The following is a 16,686-nucleotide window of genomic DNA, read 5'->3' as shown; positions in this document are numbered from 1 at the left end:
ATTATTTTGGTTCTTTTCTGTTTTGTAGATTGCACTGCATCATATTGCCACTGTGGAGAAGTTGTCCATCACTAGCCTGGGTTGTCCCCTGATCCTCCGCTGTAAGAACTTCCGGGTGGCCCACTTTGTTTTAGAATCTGACGTTGTGTGCCATGAGGTTTACATTTCACTGTTAAAGCTTTCTCAGCCAGGTAGTTATGATAGTATTTTTATCTAAAACCATTGTAATTTTTTCTCCCAGAATGGCATAATGGAAAGATCATTGGTTATGGAGTTAAATAGAGCAGAGTTTGAATCTGGGCTTTGCCTCTTACAGCTCCATGGTATTTGGACAAGATACATAACCTTTGAACTCAGCTTCCTCACCTGTAAAAATAATGATAGTATAAGCTCCCTGTGGTGGTTGTTTTGAGGTTTAAATGCATGTGTGCATTTTTACTCTGTACTTGGTATATAGTAGATGTTTAACAGCTGTTATTTCCTTCTCTTTCCCTCTTTCCTCTTAAGTATCAACTTGTAAATTTTTCAACACTTCAGGAAGTAAGACTGCTTTGGAGCAAAATTTGTTTACTGTTGTCCTGCAAGCTTTATGTTTGGCCTATTGTTCCTACCCCTACTTTTAGTTCCAACTAGCAAACTAGGGACGTTTATCAGAGTCCTTAATGCAGTTATCCCTGCTTCCTCCAGCCTCACCCTCTCATCTTCCAGCCCCAACTCCAGGTTGCTAACCCATCAGCTTCCTCTGATTTTAGCCTGTGGACTAATGTCCTAGTCTGTGGATTAAAATTACATTTCCCTCCCCATTTTCTTCTACCCTTTCCCTAGAATAATTTCTTAGAATTTGCTGGTGCTCTATTGACAGAGGCTATCTGTTAGCTGGCCCAACACTTTGTAAAAGGCTCTGGAAGACTCCATCCATCTCTGGAAAAGTTACTGCCACATAAGTTGGTCAAATGAGTTATTGATTACATGTTGAACTTTGTGAAGGGAGGAAGTGGGGTTGACCAGAAGAAGAGAAGAAATGGCCATTTATCAGCCAGAAACAGGTATTGACCTGACGAGTAGAATGCAAGAACACTGTTAATGTTTTGCAGTATGTTACAACAAACAGTGCAATTGGGACATTGAAGTTCAGTTAAAAACTTATGGTAAGGACCACTTTCTTAGGATGTGAAACCTGGAAGCTTGAGTTCAGTCCATTATCCAGCAATTCACAGGAAACCAGGCAGAATGTTCCTGCTTTGTATTGGGATCATATAAATTTAAATATTTTTAAAAGAAGACTCTGAAGCAATATTTCAGTTCTTATGCCTTGTATACAAATAAAGGCAACCTTGTACACAAACTATTGTCCTTTTCAGGGGCTGTTGACAAACATTCCCTTAGAGAGAAGAAAATCTAGGCTTTTTTGCACTATTTGGTATTAAGTTTCACTCATTATTACTTTGTTTTCATGCCTATCTTTCTTCTCTAGCATTACATGAAGATCTGTATGCTTTTTCTTACAATCCCAAATCCTCAAAAGAGATGAGGGAAAATGGATGGAAGCTGATTGACCCAATATCAGACTTTGGACGTATGGGACTTCCTAACAGGTACTGGACCATAACAGACGCCAACAGAAACTATGAGGTAATTTTTTCATTGTTGCTTTCTTTTGGTTCATTTAATTAAAACAGAAGAATACCAGCAAATTTTTAAGAAAAGGGAAAAAACAACTCATGATCTCTCCTTTTCATTCAACATTCAGCAATTCAACAAGCTTTTTTTAAATAACTAGTGCACTCAAAACACCGAGTCAGAGTTCTCATAGTCTAAAGCATAGGGTGCTATGGGAGCATAGATGAAGAATATGGAATTCAGACTGGGAAGCCAGAAACAGCCTTATGCTTTGGGTAATAGCCTGGAGAAGGAATTCTATCCTAACCTACACAGAGAGAGAAGGAAAGAGGTCAGTAAGTGAACTCAGATCATGAAAGGCTTCATGGCTAGATTGAGGAATTTGAACATTATCCTGAAGAGAGCAATCACAAGAGTATTTATTTTAAGCTGGAAAGGACTGTAAGTATATTTTTATTTTAGAAAGATGACTTTGGTTTTGGTATGGAGAATTGGTTTGCTGGAACTAAGAATGCAGGAGAGTGATATGAGAAGTGATGAGAACCTGAACTAAGGCAATGACTGTGGATGGAGAGGAGGAGATGGTTTTAAGGGATATTTAAGTGGTAGAATTAAAAGAACCTGGTGACACATTAATGTGGTTGGGAGAAAGAGGGAGAAGTTTAGTATGCATCCCAGGTTTCCTGGTTTCTGGCTTAGGTGACCCAAGTGGTTATGGATATGTTAGCAAGATAAGGAGCACAAGGAGAAGGACAGACAGTGTCTTCAGTTTTAGACTTGAATTCAAGGTGATTAAAAACATATCAGGTATTTGTTATCAAGCATTTGAGTCTAGGTCTCAAGAAAGAGCCCTGAGCCAAATATAGAAGCTTGGGAATGTGTTGGGGGTCCCCAAGACCATCCCTCAAGCACATTGATTCACTAGGAGGACTCGCAGGACCTGGCATATAGTCATACTTGTGACTGTGATTTATTACAGTGAAAGGATAGAAAGCAAAATCAGCAAAGGGAAAAGGGGTGAAGTCTGGAGAAAACCAGGCACAAACTTCAGAGCCCTCTCCCAGGGGAGTCACATAGGATGTGCTTTAACTCCTCTAGCAACAAATTGTGACAACATGTGAAAAACGTGTTTTATTAGAGAAGCTCATTGGAGAATCATTGCCAGGATTTTTATTGGGGGTTGGTCACATAAGCACTCTGCCTGGTGTATACCAAAGTTCTAGATGCTCACAAGGAAAGCAAGTATTTAGCATAAACCACATTGTTTGTACAGTTTAGGCACAGTGAGTCACTCTTATCAGTTAGGGAATGGAGGGAACCTTTCCAAAATTCAAGCTCACAGGCATCAGCCAAGGGGCAACCTTGCAAGTTGGCCTTTCCAAGGACAGCAGTCAGGCCTGCTATGATAACTTTTCTGCATAGGGTGTTTAAGTAGTATTTCTGAACTGTTGGATCTTCATTTCCAGCTTTTTACTATCGTAAAAAGACAGTAAATTTAATGACTTTCTGGTATTTCAGTTTTGTTTTCTTTTTAACATCTTTATTGGAGTATAATTGCTTTACAATGGTGTGTTAGTTTCTGCTTTATAACAAAGTGAATCAGCTATACGTATACATATATCCCCATATATCCTCCCTCTTGCATCTCCCTTCCATTCTCCATATACCACCCCTCTAGGTGGTCACAAAGCACGAGCTGATCTCCCTGTGCTATGCGGCTGCTTCCAACATAGCACATGTATGCTATGTGAAATCAATGTAATCAAATGTAATCAATTTTACATTTGGGAGTATATGTAAGTCCATGCCACTCTCTCACTTCGTCCCAGCTTAACCTTCACCCTCCCTGTGTCCTCAAGTCCATTCTCTACATCTGTGTCTTTATTCCTGTCCTGCCCCTAGGTTCTTCAGAACCTTCTTTTTTTTTGATTCCATAAATATGTGTTAGCATACGGTATTTGTTTTTCTCTTTCTGGCTTACTTCACTCTGTATGACAGACTCTAGGTCCTTCCACCTCACTACAAAAAACTCAATTTCATTTCTTTTTATGGCTGAGTAATATTCCATTGTATATATGTGCCACATCTTCTGTGTCCATTCATCTGTTGATGGACACTTAGGTTGCTTCCGTGTCTGGGCTATTGTAAATAGAGCTGCAGTGAACATTGTGGTACATGACTCTTTTTGAATTAAGGGTTTCTCAGGGTATATGCTCAGTAGTGGGATTGCTGCATCGTATGGTAGTTCTATTTTTAGTTTTTTAAGGAACCTCCACACTGTTCTCCATAGTGGCTGTATCAATTTGCATTCCCACCAACAGTGCAAGAGGGTTCCCTTTTCTCCACACCCTCTCCAGCATTTATTGTTTGTAGATTTTTTGATGATGGCCATTCTGACTGGTGTGAGGGGATGCCTCATTACAGTTTTGATTTGCATTACTCTAACGATTAGTGATGTTGAGCATCCTTTCATGTGTTTGTTGGCAATCTGTATATCTTCTTTAGAAAATGTCTGTTTAGGTCTTCTGCCCATTTTTGGATTGGGTTGTTTGTTTGTTTAATATTGAGCTGCATGAGCTGCTTGTATATTTTGCAGATTAATCCTTTGTCAGTTGCTCCGTTTGCAAATATTTTCTCCCATTCTGAGGGTTGTCTTTTCGTCTTGTTTATGGATTCCTTTGCTGTGCAAAAGCTTTTAAGTTTCATTAGGTCCCATTTGTTTATTTTTGTTTAATTCCATTTCTTTAGGAGGTGGATCAAAAAGAATGTTGCTGTGATTTATGTCATAGAGTATTCTGCCTGTGTTTTACTGTAAGAGTTTTATAGTGTCTGGACTTACATTTAGGTATTTAATGCATTTTGAGTTTATTTTTGTGTATGGTGTCACGGAGTGTTCTAATTTCATTCTTTTACACGTAGCTGTCCAGTTTTCCGAGCACAACATATTGAAGAGACTGTCTTTTCTCCTTTGTATATTCATGCCTCCTTTATCAAAGATAAGGTGACCAAATGTGGGTGGGTTTATCTCTGGGCTTTCTATCCTGTTCCATTGATCTATATTTCTGTTTTTGTGCCAGTACCATACTGTCTTGATTACTGTAGCTTTGTAGTATAGTCTGAAGCCAGGGAGCCTGATTCCTTCAGCTCCATTTTTCTTTCCCAAGATTGCTTTGGCTGTTCAGGGTCTTTTGTGTTTCCATACAAATTGTGAAATTATTTGTTCTAGTTCTGTGAAAAATGCCATTGGTAGTTTGATGGGGATTGCAATGAATTTGTAGATTGCTTTGGGTAGTATAGTCATTTTCACAATGTTGATTCTTCCAATCCAAGAACATGGTATATCTCTCCATCTGTATCATCTTTAAGTTCTTTCGTCAGTATCTTATAGTTTTCTGCATACAGGTCTTTTGTCTCCTTAGGTAGGTTTATTCCTAGGTATTTTATTTTTTTTGTTGCAGTGGTAAAGGGGAGTGTTTCCTTAATTTCTCTTCAGTTTGTTCATCATTAGTGTATAGGAATGCAAGAGATTTCTGTGCATTAATTTTGTATCCTGCTACTTTATCAAATCCATTGATTAGCTCTAGTAGTTTTCTGGTGGCATCTTTAGGATTCTCTATGTATAGTATCTTGTCATCTGCAAACAGTGACAGTTTTAATTCTTTTCCTATTTGAACTCCTTTTACTTATTTTTCTTCTCTAAATTGCTGTGGCTAAAACTTCCAAAACTATATTGAATAATAGTGGTGAGAGTGGGCAAACTTGTATTGTTCATGATCTTAGTGGAAATGGTTTCAGTTTCACCATTGAGAACAATGTTGGCTGTGGGTTTGTCATACATGGCCTTTATTATGTTGAGGTTAAATTCCCTTTATGTCTACTTTCTGGAGGCCTTTTATCATAAATGGGTGTTGAATTTTGTCAAAAGCTTTTTCTGAATCTATTGAAATGATCATATGGTTTTTAGCCTTCAGTTTGTTAATATGGTATATCACATTGATTTATTTGCATATACTGAAGAATCCTTGCATTCCTGGTATAAACCCCACTTGATCATTGTGTATGATCCTTTTAATGTGCTGTTGGATTCTGTTTGCTAGTATTTTGTTGAGGATTTTTGCACCTATGTTCATCAGTGATATTGGCTTGTAGTTTTCTTTCTTTGTGACATCTTTGTCTGGTTTTGGTATCAGGGTGATGGTGGCCTCATAGAATGAGTTTGGGAGCGTTCCTCCCTCTGTTATATTTTGGAAGACTTTGAGAAGGATAGGTGTTAGTTCTTCTCTAAATGCTTGATGTAATTCGCCTGTGAAGCCATCAGGTTGTGGGCTTTTGTTTGTTGGAAGATTTTTAATCACAGTCTCAATTTCAGTGCTTTTGATTCATCTGTTTATATTTTCTGCTTCTTCCTGGTTCAGTATCAGAAGGTTGTGCTTTTCTAAGAATTTGTCCATTTCTTCCAGGTTGTGCATTTTATTGGCATATAGTTGCTTGTAGTAATTTCTCATGATCCTTTGTATTTCTGCAGTGTCAGTTGTTCCTTTTTTTTCATTTGTAATTCTGTTGATTTGAGTCTTCTCACTCTTTTTCTCGATGAGTCTGGCTAATGGTTTATCAATTTTGTTTATCTTCTCAAAGAACCAGCTTTTAGTTTTATTGATCTTTGCTATCATATTCTTCATTTTTTTTTAGTTATTCTGATCTGATTTTTATAGTTTCTTTCCTTCTTCTAACTTTGGGTTTCTTTTGTTTTTCTTTCTCTAATTGCTTTAGGTGGAATGTTAGGTTGTTTATTTGAGATTTTTCTTGTTTCTTGAGGTAGGATTGTATTGCTATAAACTTCCCTCTTAGAACAGCTTTTGCTGCATCCTATAGGTTTTGGGTCATCGTGTTTTCATTGTCGTTTGTTTCTAGGTATTTTTCGATCTCCTCTTTGATATCTTCAGTGATCTCTTGGTTATTTAGTAGCACATTGTTTATCCTCCATGTGTTTGTGTTTTTATACAGTTTTTTTTCCTGTAATTGATATCTAGTCTCCTAGCTAGAGATATCATAGTTGTGGTCAAAAAAGTTAGTTGATACAATGTCAGTTTTCTTAAATTTACCAACGCTTGAATTGTGACTCAAGATAGGATTTATCCTGGAGAATGTTCCATGAGCACTTGAGAAGAAAGTGTATTCTGTTGTTTTCGGATGGAATGTCCTATAAATATGAATTAAGTCCATTTTGTTTAATGTGTCGTTTAAAGGTTGTGTTTCCTTATTTATTTTCATTTTGGATGATGTCTCCATTGGTGAGAGTGGGGTGTTTAAAGTCCCCTATTATTACTGTGTAACTATCGATTTCCCCTTTTAAGGCTCTAAGCATTTGCCTTATACATTGACGTACTCCTATGTTGGCTGCATAAATATTTACAATTGTTATATCTTTTTCTTGGATTGATTCTTTGATCATTATGTAGTGTCCTTCTTTGTTGTAATAGTGTTTATTTTAAAGTCTATTTTGTATGATATGAGAATTTCTATTCCAGCTTTCTTTTGATTTCCATTTGCATGGAATATTTTTTTCCATCCTCTCACTTTCAGTCTGTATGTGTCCCTAGGTCTGCAGAGGGTCTCTTGTTGACAGGATATATACGAGTCCTGTTTTTGTATCCATTCAGCCAATCTGTGTCTTTTGGTTGGAGCATTTAATCCATTTTTGTTTAAAGTATTTATCGATATGCATGTTCCTCTTACCATTTCTTAATTGCTTTGGATTTGTTATTGTAGGTGTTTTCCTTCTCTTGTCTTTTCTGAGTAGAGAAGTTCCTTTAGCATTTGCTGTGAAGTTGGTTTGGTGGTGCTGTATTCTCTTAGTATTTGCTTGTGTGTAAAGATTTTAATTTCTCCATCGAATGTGAATGAGATCCTTGCTGGGTAAAGTAATCTTGGTTGTAGGTTTTTCCCTTTCATCACTTTAAATATGTCCTGCCACTTCCTTCTGGCTTACAGAGTTTCTGCTGAAAGGTCAGCTGTTAACCTTATGGGGATTCCCTTGTATGTTATTTGCTGCTTTTCCCTTACTGCTTTTAACATTTTTTGTTTGTATTTAATTCTTGATAGTTTGATTAATATGTGTCTTGGCATGTTTCTCCTTGGATTTATCCTGTATAGGACTCTGCACTTCCTACACTTGATTGACTATTTCCTTTCCCATGTTAGGGAAGTTTTCAACTAAAATCTCTTCAAATATTTTCTCAGTCTCTTTCTTTTTCTGTTTTTCTTCTGGGACCCCTATAATTCGAATGTTGGTGTGTTTAATGTTTTCCCAGAAGTCTCTGAGAGTGTCATCAATTCTCTTCATTCCTTTTTCTTTATTATGCTCTGTAGTAGTTATTTCCACGTTTTTATCTTCCAGGTCACTTATCCGTTCTTCTGCCTCAGTTGTTCTCCTATTGCTTCCTTCTAGAGAATTTTTTATTTCATTTATTGTGTTGTTCATCGTTTGCTCTTTAGTTATTCTATGTTAAACGTTTCTTGTATTTTCTCCATTCTATTTCCAAGGTTTTGTATCATCTTTACTATCATTACTCTGAATACTTTTTCAGGTAGACTGCCTATTTCCTCTTCATTTGTTTGGTCTGGTGGGTCTTTGCCTTGCTCCTTCATCTACTGCGTATTTCTCTGTCTTCTCATTTTGCTGCACTAACTGTTTTCGGCGTCCTCTTTTTGCAGTCTGCAGGTTTGTAGTTCCTGTTGTTTTTGGTGTCTGCCCCCATTGGGTAATGTTGGTTCAGTGGTTTTTGTAGGCTCCCTGGTAGAGGGGATTGGTGCCTGTGTTCTGATGGATGAGGCTGGATCTTGTCTTTCTGGTGGGCAGGACAGCATCCGGTTATGTGCTTTGGGGTGTCTGTGACCTTATTATGATTTTAGGCAGCCTCTCTGCTAATGGGTGGGGTTGTGTTCCTGTCTTGCTAGGTGTTTGCCATGGGGTGTCCAGCACTGGAGCTTTCTGGTCGTTGAATGGATTTGGGTCTTAGCATTGAGACGGAGGTCTCTGGGAGAGCTCTCGCCGATTGATATTACGTGGGGTGGGAGGTCTCTGGTGGTCCAGTGTCCTGAACTTGGCTCTCCCACCTCAGAGATTCAAGCATCTGGCCGGAGCACCAAGATCCTGTCAGCCACATAGCCAGGTACATGGGGAGTTTCTTGCCTTTTGGGAAGTCTGAGGTCTTTTGCCAGCCTTCAGTAGGTGTACTGTAGGAGTTGTTCCACATGTAGATGTATTTTTGATGTACTTGTGGGGAGGAAGGTGATCTCCACGTCATACTCCTCTGTCATCTTGAAGGTCCTTCTCTGGTAATTACGTTTTGAATATCCACTAGATATTGGACTGATGAGCTATCACTCAGCAGGGTGAGGTGGCTGGTTAGAGTCATAATTAACAGGAATGAGAAGAGATGAGGTGGATTCTTTCCAGTTCAAATATGTGTCTAAATCCCCCAAATGAGGTCTGAAATAGCTCCTTTGGCACCTTTCACACGTGTAGCCTTCTGAGTTGAAAGGGAAACTACGTTTATTTCTCTTTTTATGACCAGCTTATCCAAAGCCTACATCTAGGTAAGGGGATGGGTAGAGAACTTTTTCTCTTTCAAATGTTCTGCATTCTGAGACACTGGCTTTAACGATTTACGTAGAGCCATTCCTGATCTATTCCACCTTGAACTTCTTTTGCGTATTCATTTTTTAATTTGTTTGATCCATTCTTAGAGGAGGGATTAGAATTAATATGCCAATATCAGGTCTGTGCTGTTATAATATTTTGTCACTGTCTCTTTGGAACAATATATTTTGGAAACCACTAAAAGCTGATAAATTAGAGATAGTTTATCAGTCTTATAGAGTAAGTCCTACCTAAAATGTCAATACTTCTACCGCAAGACTAGGATTTTAAAGGTCCTCAAGATGTGCATATTACGAACCTAGTAAGCATTTTAAGAAAGGGTAAATCATGTTTCCCCCTTCTTTACCTGTCTGGCTTGCATTTGAGTCTATTTGTTTTAATTTACTTGCTTATAATATACATTGTTTTCTCAGTTAGGCAAGTGTAGGAGTTTCAGGGTAGATTATACATTCATTTCTACCTATAAAGTTAGTTATTGTAAAGGTACATTTTGTTCTTATATATCTCAATATCTTCCTTTCTAGAAAATAATAGCATAATTGGAAGAGCTTTTTACATCAAGGGTATTTTTTTAACGTCTTTATTGGAGTATAAATGCTTTACAACGTTGTGTTACTTTCTGCTGTGTAACAGAGTGAATCAGCTATACGTATACATATATCCCTGTATCCCCTCCCTCTTGCGTCTCCCTCCCACACTCCCTATCCCACCCCTCTAGGTGGTCACAAAGCACCGAGCTGATCTCCCTCTGCTATGCGTGTGCTTCCCACTGGCTATATTTCATAGTGTATATATGTCCATGCCACTCTCACTTCGTCCCAACTTACCCTTCCCCCTCCCTGTGTCCTCAAGTCCATTCTCTATGTCTGTGTGTTTATTCCTGTCCTACCGTTAGGTTCTTCAGAACCCTTTTTTTTTTCAGATTCCGTAAATATGTGTTAGCATATTTGTTTTTCTCTTTCTGACTTACTTCACTCTGTATGACAGACTCTAGGTCCATCCACTTCACTACAAATAACTCAATTTTGTTTCTTTTTATAGCTGAGCAATATTCTATTGTATATATGTGCCACATATTCTTTATCCATTCATCTGTCGATGGACACTTAGGTTGCTTCCATGTCCTGGCTATTGTAAATAGAGCTGCAGTCAGCATTGTGGTACATGACTCTTTCTGAATTACGGTTTTCTCAGGGTATATGCCCAGTAGTGGGATTGCTGGGTCGTATGGTAGTTCTATTTTTAGTTCTTTAAGGAACCTCCATATTGTTCTCCATAGTGGCTCTATCAATTTACATTCTCACCAGCAGTGCAAGAGGGTTCCCTTTTCTCCACACCCTCTCCAGCATTTATTGTTTCTAGATTTTTTGATGAGGGCCATTCTGATTGGTGTGAGGTGATACCTCATTGTAGTTTTGATTTGCATTTCTCTAATGATTAGTGATGTTGAGCATTCTTTCATGTGTTTGTTGGCAATCTGTACATCTTCCTTGGAGAAATGTCTATTTAGGTCTTCTGCCCATTTTTGGATTGGGTTCTTTGTTTTATTGATATTCAGTTGCATGAGCTGCTTGTAAACTTTGGAGATTAATCCTTTGTCATTTTCTTCATTTGCAAATATTTTCTCCCATTCTGAGGGTTGTCTTTTCGTCTTGTTTATGGTTTCCTTTGCTGTGCAGAAGCTTTTACGTTTCATTAGGCTCCATTTGTTTATTTTTATTTTTATTTCCATTTCTCTAGGAGATGGGTCAAAAAGGATCTTGCTGTGATTTATGTCAGAGAGTGTTCTGCCTATGTTTTCCTCTAAGAGTTTTATAGTGTCTGTTCTTACATTTAGGGCTTTAATCCATTTTGAGTTTATTTTTGTGTATGATGTTAGGAAGTGTTCTAATTTCATTCTTTTACATGTAGCTGTCCAGTTTTCCCAGCACCACTTATTGAAGAGGCTGTCTTTTTTCCATTGTATATTCTTGCCTCCTTTATCAACGATAAGGTGACCATATGTAGGTGGGTTTATCTCTGCGCTTTCTATCCTGTTCCATTGTCCTATATTTCTGTTTTTGTGACAGTACTGTACTGTGTTGATTACTGTAGCTTTGTAGTATAGTCCGAAGTCAGGGAGCCTGAATCCTCCAGCTCTGTTTTTCTTTCTCAAGATTGCTTTGGCTATTTGGGGTCTTTTGTGTTTCCATACAAATTGTGCAATTTTTTGTTTTTGTTTTGTGAAAAATGCCACTGGTGGTTTAATAGGGATTGCATTGAATCTGTAGATTGCTTTGGGTAGTATAGTCATTTTCACAATGTTGATTCTTCCAATCCAAGAGCATGGTATATCTCTCCATCTATTTTTATCATCTTTAGTTTCTTTTATCACTGTCTTACAGTTTTCTGCATATAGGTCTTTTGTCTCCTTCATTAGGTTTATTCTCAGGTATTATATTCGTTTTGTTGCAATGATAAATGGGAGTGTTTCCTTAATTTCTCTTTCAGATTTTTCATCAGTAGTGTATAGGAATGCAAGAGATTTCTTTGCCTTAATTTTGTATCCTGCTACTTTACCAAATTCATTGATTAGCTCTAGTAGTTTTTTGTAGCATCTTTAGGATTCTCTATATATAGTGTCATGTCATCTGCTAACAGTGAAAGTTTTACTTCTTTTCTGATTTGGATTCCTTTTATTTCTTTTCTTCTCTCGTTTCTGTCACTAAAACTTCCAAAGCTATGTTGAATAATAGTGTTGAGAGTGAGCAACCTTGTCTTGTTCCTCATCTTAGAGGAAATGGTTTCATTTTCTCACCATTGAGAACAATGTTGGCTGTGAGTTTTTCATATATGGCCTTTTTTATGTTGAGATACGTTCCGTGTATGCCTACTTTCTGGAGGGTTTTTATAATAAATGGGTGTTGAATTTTGTCAGAAGCTTTTTCTGCATCTATTGAGATTATCATATGGTTCTTATCCTTCAGTTTGTTAATATGGTGTATCGCATTGATTGATTTGCATATATTGAAGAATCCTTGCATTCCTGGGATAAACTCCACTTGATCACGGTGTATGATCCTTTGAATGTGCTGTTGGATTCTGTTTGCTAGTATTTTGTTGAGGATTTTTGCATCTATATTCATCAGTGATACCGGCCTGTAGTTTTCTTTTTTTGTGCCATCTTTGTCTGGTTTTGTTATCAGGGTGATGGTGGTCTCGTAGAATGAGTTTGGGAGTGTTCCTCCCTCTGCTATATTTTGGAAGAGTTTGAGAAGGATAGGTGTTAGCTCTTCTCTGAATGTTTGCTAGAATTCGCCTGTGAAGCCATCAGGTTGTGGGCTTTTGTTTGTTCGAAGATTCTTAATCAGTTTCAATTTCAGTGCTTGTGACTGGTCTGTTTATATTTTCTATTTCTTCCTGGTTCAGTCTCAGAAGGTTGTGCTTTTCTAAGAATTTGTCCATTTCTTCCAGGCTGTCCATTTTATTGGCATAGAGTTTCTTGTAGTAATCTCTCCTGATCCTTTGTATTTCTGCAGTGTCAGTTGTTACTTCTCCTTCTTCATTTGTAATTCTGTTGATTTGAGGCTTCTCCCTTTTTTTCTTGATGAGTCTGGCTAATGGTTATCAATTTTGTTTATCTTCTCAAAGAACCAGCTTTTAGTTTTTTTGGTCTTTGCTATTGTTTCCTTCATTTCTTTTTCATTTATTTCTGAGCTGATTTTTATGGTTTCTTTCCTTCTGGTAACTTTGGGTTTTTTTGGTTCTTCTTTTTATAATTGCTTTAGGTGTAAGGTTAGGCTGTTCATTTGAGATGTTTCTTGTTTCTTGAGGTAGGATTCTATTGCTATAATCTTCCCTCTTGGAACTGCTTTTGCTGCATCCCATAGGTTTTGGTTCTTTGTGTTTTCATTGTCATTTGTTTCTAGGTATTTTTTGATTTCCTCTTTGATTTCTTTAGTGATCTCTTTGTTATTTAGTAGCATACTGTTTATCCTCCATGTGTTTGTGTTTTTTATGGTTTTCTTCCTGTAATTGATATCTAGTTTCATAGCGTTGTGGTCAGGAAAGATACTTGATACAATTTCAATTTTCTTAAATTTACCAAGGCTTGATTTGTGACCCATGATATGATATATCCTGGAGAATGTTCCATGAGCACTTGAGAAGAAAGTGTATTCTGTTGTTTTTGTATGGAATGTCCTATAAGTTTCAATTAAGTCCATCTTTTTTAATGTGTCATTTCAAGCTTGTGTTTTCTTATTTATTTTCATTTTGGATGGTCTGTCCATTGGTGAAAATGGGGTGTTAAAGTCCCCTACTATTATTGTGTAACTATCAATTTCCCCTTTTATGTCTGTTAGCATTTGCCCTATGTATTGATGTACTCCTACGTTGGGTGCATAAATATTTACAATTGTTATATCTTCTTCTTGGATTGATTCCTTGATCATTACGTGGTGTCCTTCTTGTCTGTTGTAATAGTGTTTATTTTAAAGTCTATTTTGTGTGATATGAGAATTGCTACTCTAGCTTTCTTTTATTTCTATTTGCATGGAATATCTTTTTCCATCCCCTCACTTTCAGTCTGTATGTGTCCCTAGATCTGAGGTGGGTCTCTTCTAGACAGTATATATACGGGTCCTGTTTTTGTATCCATTCCGCCAATCTGTGTATTTGGTTGGAGTATTGAATCCATTTACATTTAAAGTAATGATCAATATGTATGCTCCTATTACCGTTTTCTTAATTGCTTTGGATTTGTTATTGTAGGTCTTTTCCTTCCCTTGTCTTTCCTGTGTAGAGAAGTTCCTTTAGCATTTGTTGTGAAGCTGGTTGGGTGGTGCTGAATTCTCTTTGCATTTGCTTGTGTGTAAAGATTTTAATTTTTCTGTTGAATCTGAATGAGATCATTGCTCGTTAAGAGTAATCTTGGTTGTAGGTTTTTCCGTGTTATCACTTTAAATGTGTCCTGCCACTCCCTTCTTGCTTACAGAGTTTCTGCTAAATATCAGCTGTTAACCTTATGGGGATTCCCTTGTATATTATTTGTTGCTTTTCCCTTGCTGCTTTTAATATTTTTTCTTTGCATTTAATTTTTGATATTTTGATTAATATGTGTCTTGGCGTGTTTCTCCTTGGATTTATCCTATATGGGACTCTGTGCTTTCTGGATTTGATTGACTATTTCCATTCCCATATTAGGGAAATTTTTAACAATAATCACTTCAAATATTTTGTCAGTCTCTTTCTTTTTCTCTTCTTCTTCTGGAACCCCTGTAATTCAAATGTTGGTGTGTTTAATGTTGTCCCAGAAGTCTCTGAGACTGTCGTGATTCTTTTTATTCTTTTTTCTTTATTCTTCTCTGTGGTAGTTATTTCCACTATTTCATCTTCCAGGTCACTTATCCGTTCTTCTGCTTCAGTTAATTTGCTGTTGATTCCTCGTATAGAATTTTTTATTTCATTTATTGTGTGGTTCCTCATTGTTTGCTCTTTAGTTCTTCTAGGTTAAATGTTTCTTTTATTTTCTCCATTCTATTTCAGAGATTTTGGATCATTTTTGCTATCATTGCTCTGAATACTTTTTCAGGTAGACTGCCTATTTCCTCTTCATTTGTTTGGTCTAGTAGGTTTTTACCTTGCTCGTTCATCTACTGCATATTTCTCTGTCTTCTCATTTTGTTTACCTTACTGTGTTTGGGGTCTCCTTTTTGCAGGCTGCAGGTTCGTAGTTCCTTTTGCTTTTGGTGTCCTCCCTCAGTGGATAAGGTTGGTTCAGTTCATTGTGTAGGCTTCCTGGTGGAGGGTACTGGTGCCTGTGTTCTGATGGATGAGGCTGGATCTTGTCTTTCTAGTGGGCAGGACCACGTCTGGTGGTGTGTTTTGGGGTGTTTGTGACCTTATTATGATTTTAGGCAGCCTCTCTGCTAATGGATTGGGTTGTGTTCCTGTCTTGCTGTTGTTTGTCCTGGGGTGTCCATCACTGGACCTTGCTGGTTCTTGAATGGAGCTGGGTCTTAGCGTTGAGTTGGAAATCTCTGGGAGAGCTCTCGCTGATTGATACTACATGGGGCCGGGAGGTCTCTGGTGGTCCAATGTCCTGAACTTGGCTCTCCCACTTCAGAGACTCAGGCCTGACACCCGGCCAGAGCATTAAGACCCAGTCAGCCACACGTCTCAGAAGAAAAGGGAGAAAAAAAAGAGAAAGAAAAAGTAAATAAATAAAATAAAATAAAAAGTTATTAAAATAAAAAATGAAAAAATATTAAAATTAAAAATATTTAAAAAGTAATTAAAGAAAAAAAGAGAGCAACGAAACCAAGAAACAAAGCCACCAATTATAACAAGTGCTGAAAACTATACTAAGATAAACATAAAATCAGAAATTAGTCAGTCACATACAGCAAAAACCCCAAGTCTACAGTTGCTCCCAAAGTCCAGTACCTCAATTTTGGGATAATTCATTGTCTATTCAGGTATTCCAGATATGCAGGGTACATCAAGTTGATTGTTGCTATTTAATCTGCTGCTCCTGAAGCTGCCCAGAGAAATTTCCCTTTCTCTTCTTTGTTCGCACATCTCCTGGGGTTCAGCTTTGGATTTGGCCCCGCCTCTGCATGTAGGTCCCCCTCTGGCATCTGGTCTTTGCCCAGACAGGAGGGGGTTCAAGGTGTGGTTGATTAGGGAGCCTTGGGTCACTCAGTCCGTGGGGAGGTAGGGGTACGGAATGTGGGGTGAGCCTGCAGCGGCAGAGGCCAAGGTGACGTCACAACAGCCTGAGGCGTGCCATGTGTTCTCCCGGGGAAGTTGTCCCTGGATCACGGGACCCTGGCAGTGGCGTGCTGCCCAGGCTTTTGGGAGGGGAGGTGTGAATAGTGACCTGTGCTTGCACACAGGCTTCTTGGTGGCGGCAGCAGCAGCCTTAGCGTTTCATGCGCGTCTCTGTTGTCCACGCTGATAGCCGCAGTTGCGCCCATCTCTGGAACTCATTTATGAGATGCTCCGAATCCCCTCTCCTTGCGCACCCTGAAACAATGGTCTCTTGCCTGTTAGGCAGTTCCATACTCTCTCCCAGACTCCCTGACAGCTAGCTGTGTCGCACTAGCCCCCTTCAGGCTGTGTTCACGCAGCCAACCCCTGTCCTCTCCCTGCGATCTGAACTCCAAAGCCCAAGCCTCAGCTCCCAGTCCCCACCCGCCCCAATAGGTGAGCAGACAAGCCTCTCAGGCTGGTGAGTGCTGGTCGGCACTGATCCTCTGTGCGGGAATCTCTCTGCTTTGCCCTCTGCACCCCTATTGCTGCATTCTCCTCTGTGGCACCGAAGCTTCCCCCCCACCACCCTCATCTCTGCCAGTGAAGGGGCTTCCCAGTATGTGGAAACTTTTCCTCCTTCACAGCTCCCTCCCAGAGGTGCAGGTCCT

General features: G+C 38.5%; 1 protein-coding gene across 1 annotated transcript in view; it reads left to right on the top strand.

Moving 5' to 3' along the window:
* The window catches only part of MTMR8 (myotubularin related protein 8), a 198,201-nt gene that overhangs the window by 53,662 nt on the left and 127,853 nt on the right, over positions 1-16,686 (top strand). The window contains exons 3-4 of the mRNA XM_068533038.1: positions 29-191; positions 1,475-1,632. Coding sequence (XP_068389139.1) covers positions 29-191; positions 1,475-1,632 — 321 coding nt within the window. The remainder of the gene's footprint in view (positions 1-28; positions 192-1,474; positions 1,633-16,686) is intronic.

Source organism: Eschrichtius robustus, chromosome X, assembly GCF_028021215.1.
Source record: "Eschrichtius robustus isolate mEscRob2 chromosome X, mEscRob2.pri, whole genome shotgun sequence".
Classification (NCBI taxonomy): Eukaryota; Metazoa; Chordata; class Mammalia; order Artiodactyla; family Eschrichtiidae; genus Eschrichtius; species Eschrichtius robustus.
The sequence above is the reverse complement of the archived record's forward strand: the minus strand, read 5'-3'. Positions and strand labels throughout refer to the sequence as shown.